This window comes from Saccostrea cucullata, unplaced genomic scaffold (assembly GCF_032062105.1).
Source record: "Saccostrea cucullata isolate Sc308-1 unplaced genomic scaffold, CSIRO_AGI_Scuc_v1 ctg1217, whole genome shotgun sequence".
Lineage (NCBI taxonomy): Eukaryota > Metazoa > Mollusca > Bivalvia > Ostreida > Ostreidae > Saccostrea > Saccostrea cuccullata.
Window position 1 is genome coordinate 75,969 of NW_026926108.1, and position 4,448 is coordinate 80,416.

At 39.7% G+C, this 4,448-nt stretch overlaps 1 protein-coding gene across 1 annotated transcript; it reads right to left on the reverse strand.

Annotated features, from left to right (window-relative positions):
- Positions 1–290: 290 nt before the first annotated feature.
- On the reverse strand, positions 291–4,033 carry LOC134270799 (inactive pancreatic lipase-related protein 1-like). The gene is made up of 5 exons (XM_062753039.1): positions 3,695–4,033; positions 2,587–2,818; positions 2,380–2,496; positions 1,858–1,980; positions 291–567 (listed from the first exon to the last, which is right to left on the reverse strand). Exons 1-5 carry the CDS (start codon positions 4,031–4,033, stop codon positions 329–331), a joined length of 1,050 nt encoding a protein of 349 aa, XP_062609023.1. The 3' UTR covers positions 291–328.
- Positions 4,034–4,448: the final 415 nt, after the last annotated feature.

The window sequence follows — 4,448 nt, forward strand, 5'->3', positions numbered from 1 at the left end:
TTCGGTCTCATCCGAAGGACCACTTCCCACACCCCGCAGTGGATTCGAACCCGCGACGTAAGGATCAGTTCATTACTCCGGGATCTAGAACAGCCAGACGCTCTAACAATGCGCCACGCGGGCAACAAGAAGCGGACGAAGGCAAATTTTCAGTAGAAAAATATCAAGACTGAACTGTCTTGCTTTCATTTGCAGAATGCACTACCAAAAAAAAAAACAAAAAAAAAAAACTAACAATTAAATGCTCTTAGTTTTATTCAGTTTACAAATATAAAATTCTATAACTTATAAAACACCGGTAAAAAAACGGAGGAGTCAAACTCCAGACTTAGTCTCTTTTACAGAAGGGAGGAGCAGCGTTTGTTTTCAGGTAAAATTTTCCGTGAACATTCTTATCGGCATAGAAACCCATTCTATTGCAGCCATTAGCACATGACTTGCACTTGCCACTGTAGAAGTCCAAATAACTTGTACATAAGTAGGCTTTAAATTCACACGAGGAGTTAATGGACTCGGTAAAGAAGTCGATAGCCCGCATGTGACTGCATGCTATGCTTGATGAAATCTCTGTGAAAAGAAGAATATATAAATTAGCATTTATAAAAGAATATTTTTTTTCTGAGATCTGATGTACATGTATATATGATATGATGGTCATTTCGAGAATGTGGACACTCAACATTTAAGTGCTACATTAGAAACAGTAAAACAAGAGGCCAATGGGCCACATCGCTCACCTGAATTGCTCTGATCATGCTTGTAGTACCTATTATTACCCCACCTTACCCCACGTGTAAATGACCGTCAAATTTGGACAATTTAAAATCTACATTACCCCATGATTCTTTCACATAAGTTTCAGCTTTTCTGGCCCAGTGGCTCCTGGGGAAGAAATTTTTAAAAGTTTTTTCCTATACATTTCCATGTATAACTTGGATTCCAAAATTTGGCCCCGCCCTACCCCCGGGGATCATGAATTGAACAATTTTAAATCTACGCTACCCAAGGATGCTTTCACATAAGTTTTAGTTTTTCTGGCCCGGTGGTTTTTGAGAAGAAGATTTTTAAAGAATTTTCCTATATATTTCTATGTAAAACTTTGATTCCCTATTGTGGCCCCGCCCAACCCCCGGGGTCATGATTTGTACAATTTAAAATCTACACTACCCCAGAACCCAGAATGCTTCCACATAAATTTCAGCTTTTCTGGCCCAGTGGTTCTTGAGAAAATTTTTTTTTTAAATTATTTATATTTCTATGTAAAACTTTGATTCCCTGTTGTGGCCCCGCCCAACCCCCAGGGGTCATGATTTGAACAATTTAGATTCTTTACTACCCCAGGATGTTTCCACATACAAGTTTCAGCTTTTCTGGCCCAGTGGTTCTTCAGAAGAAGATTTTCAAAGATTTTTCCTATATGGTTCTTTGTAAAACTTTGATTCCCTATTGTGGCCCCGCCCAACCCCTGTGGGTCATGATTTGAACAATGTAGAATGTACACTACTCCAGGATGCTTCCACAAAAGTGTCAGCTTTACTGGAGTGGTTCTTGAGAAGATTTTTTAAAGACCCCACCTTATTTTTGCTTTTCTTGATTATCTCCCCTTACGACAAAACTTGGCCCTTCATTTTAACAATTTAAAATTCCCTTTATCCAAGGATGCTTTGTATCAAGTTTGGTTAAAATTGGCCCAGCGGTTTTTGAGAAGAAGTCGAAACTGTGAAAAGTTTACAGACGGACGGACGATGGACAAAATGTGATCAGAAAAGCTCACTTGAGCCTTCGGCTCAGGTGAGCCTAAATGCCATAAAGCAAAGAGTACTAAACTAAAGAAACAGCAAGAAATATGGTACGTACTTCCCATTTTTCCTTGGAAGAAATTCAGAATGTTGCTCCATAAACTGCGCTTACATCCGGGTTGTCTAGTGCCCCCGTTTGGATAGAAGTCAACATGTCCATTTGGTATCCTTATTCCAAAAGCTATGGCAAGCAAAAATATGATTTTAGCCAACTACTTCAAATTGTTTTAGCCAACTACTTCAAATTGTTTTTTTGTCCCGTGGGGATCCGGGTTAGAATAGGTCCTCAGTACCCCTTGCTTGTCGTAAAAGGCGACTTAATGGGGCGGTCCTTCGGATGAGACCGTATAAACCGAGGTCCCGTGTCCCAGCAGGTGTGGCACGATAAAGATCCCTCCCTGCTCAAAGGCCGTAAGTGTCGAGCATAGGCCTAAATTTGCAGCACTTCACCGGCAATGGTGACGTCTCCATATCAGTGAAATATTCTGGAGACCAGTGGAGAGGGGCGTTAAACAGTATGCAATCAATCAATCAAATTGTTTTCCTCTGAATGAATTGTTACTGTGTAATTTTTACTTACCCATTTCTGCCAAAGAGGCTCCGTCGGTATGAATGACGTCAATAAAATTTGCGTCAGAAGTGTCTAACCTCACTTTGGTGTCATACCTTTCAAAATATAAGCCAGCTGGGTCTAATCCTGAAATTCAGAATCAAAACCTCTGTATCAATATCCTTTAATAATGGAGAGAGAGGGAGCGAGAGAATGAATATGGTAGTTATTATATACCCGTGATTCTGCCAATTCCACGCACCCAGTCCCCGGTGTACCCCATGATATGGGCACCGAGACTGTGTCCGATAAGATGGACCTGTCCCAGAGGTAAGCTGAAGCTGTCTCGTAGAACCTTTATCATGTTTCCAATGGTGGCGCCCACCACGCGGGTATTGGCGGCGGACTGACGGTAAATTCTTCCTTGGGTGCCCTTTGACCAGTCAACAGCTATCACATTCATGTCTCCCTGAAAGAGAATATAATTTTAAAAGTACTTCTCGATTTGATATATACTTAAAGTACCAGTTAAAACATTCTTGGATTCTCTTCAAAATTTGCAGAAAGTTCAATGATTATGCAAATTTCTCTCACAGTTTAAAAATAAATGTTCAACAAACGTTTTGTTATGCCCCCGGAATAGAAATTTCTGAATACATGTATGTACATGTAGTATAGGTTTTTGTCAAGTCCCTCCGCTTGTCTGTCCGCATAAACTTTACCTTTCCCATATTTTTTGAATGGGTGGGGCTATGGCTTTCAAATTTTACAGGCGTTTTTTCTTGTGACAAGACCTTTCTTTTGGTACCATCAAATTTGACCTCTTGTCCTTGACCTTAGATTTGGTCTACTTTTACAAAACTACCAAACTTTAACCTTGACCATAACTTTTTTAAAGTTGTCCAGAGCTAGGGCTTTCATTCCTCATACGTGTGTTCATTGTGACAAAATAAATGTTTTTGACCTTGACCCTCAAGTTTGACCCATTTTGTAAAAACAACTTGAATCTAGGTCATAACTTTTGAACAGTTAGAACTAGGACTTTCAGATTTCACAGGTGTACTAGAATTCCTTGCGAAAAGACCTTCTTGATACCAACAGTTTTGACCATGGAGTTTGACTTGCATTTGAGCCTTCACGGTACGCCATAAACTGCCATACGGGAGCATAAATGTTTCACCAACACTCTTGTTTTCTTATTGTAGTTGGAGTCATACTTTGCTTGTCCCTGTTTTTGCGAAAGCAAGGGGAAATTAAGCCTTTCAAAAAACTGGGGTACTTCCAGTTTAGCATTATTGTTCAATAATAACTAGCATTTGTATGAATTTTTCAGAGAAATACCAACATTTTGGAGAAGGGCGTCTTTCATCTCTAGTGGCCATCCAGATTTAGCTGTATCTTGGAATCCGTGGGTAATAAAAACTGTCGGCAGACTGGAATCAAAGTGTGAACTGGAGACGGTGTTTGTATCATAAGGATTCAGGATCTGGGCGGTATCCGTGTTTTGTCTGGTGTACAGGTTGAAGGTGGTATCAATAGTACTTGGAGACTGGGGCAAGGTTCTCTTTGCATTATTGAACGGCTCTGCGTTGCTGAAACATCCTATGTTTGGGTAACACACTTGCTTTGGCTTTGGTTTGAAAATCCACCACCCTAAGAAATACCAGGGTATTTTTTTTATCATATACCAATATAAAGAATGTCCAAATGCAGCGATCTCGAAGTTTTAACTTGTTTAATTCTGATTCGAGACATTTTGCACTGAACATTAAAGTTTTGGATTTAATTCTTCAAATACCAGTTAATATTTTACCTTGGGTGGATGAAAACAGAAGCAGAAGTGTTAAGCTTTTCAACATCATGGACGAATATGGAACGAGTTTATCAATCAACAGCTGAAAAAGAAATAATAGATGCAGCTTCTAACATCACATAGCATATTACAAGAAGATGCCAAGAATGTATACCTTAATATGTATTTTAGATACCATAATAGACCCAGACAGGTAAAACCAGGGGGACCATAGGTTTCCTCCTCGTCCGTTGGTCCGTCTGTTCGTCAGACTGTCCCATTCTTTTCTTTTTTCTCTAAATTGTAG

Coding starts and splice junctions, on each gene's coding strand:
- LOC134270799 (XM_062753039.1), bottom strand. CDS start 4,033: ATGATAAAAAAAATACCCTGGTATTTCTTAGGGTGGTGGATTTTCAAA. Junction 2,497..2,586: donor TGGAATTGGCAGAATCACGG/GTATATAATAAC, acceptor TCTGAATTTCAG/GATTAGACCCAGCTGGCTTA. Junction 568..1,857: donor CTTCCAAGGAAAAATGGGAA/GTACGTACCATA, acceptor TTCTTTTCACAG/AGATTTCATCAAGCATAGCA.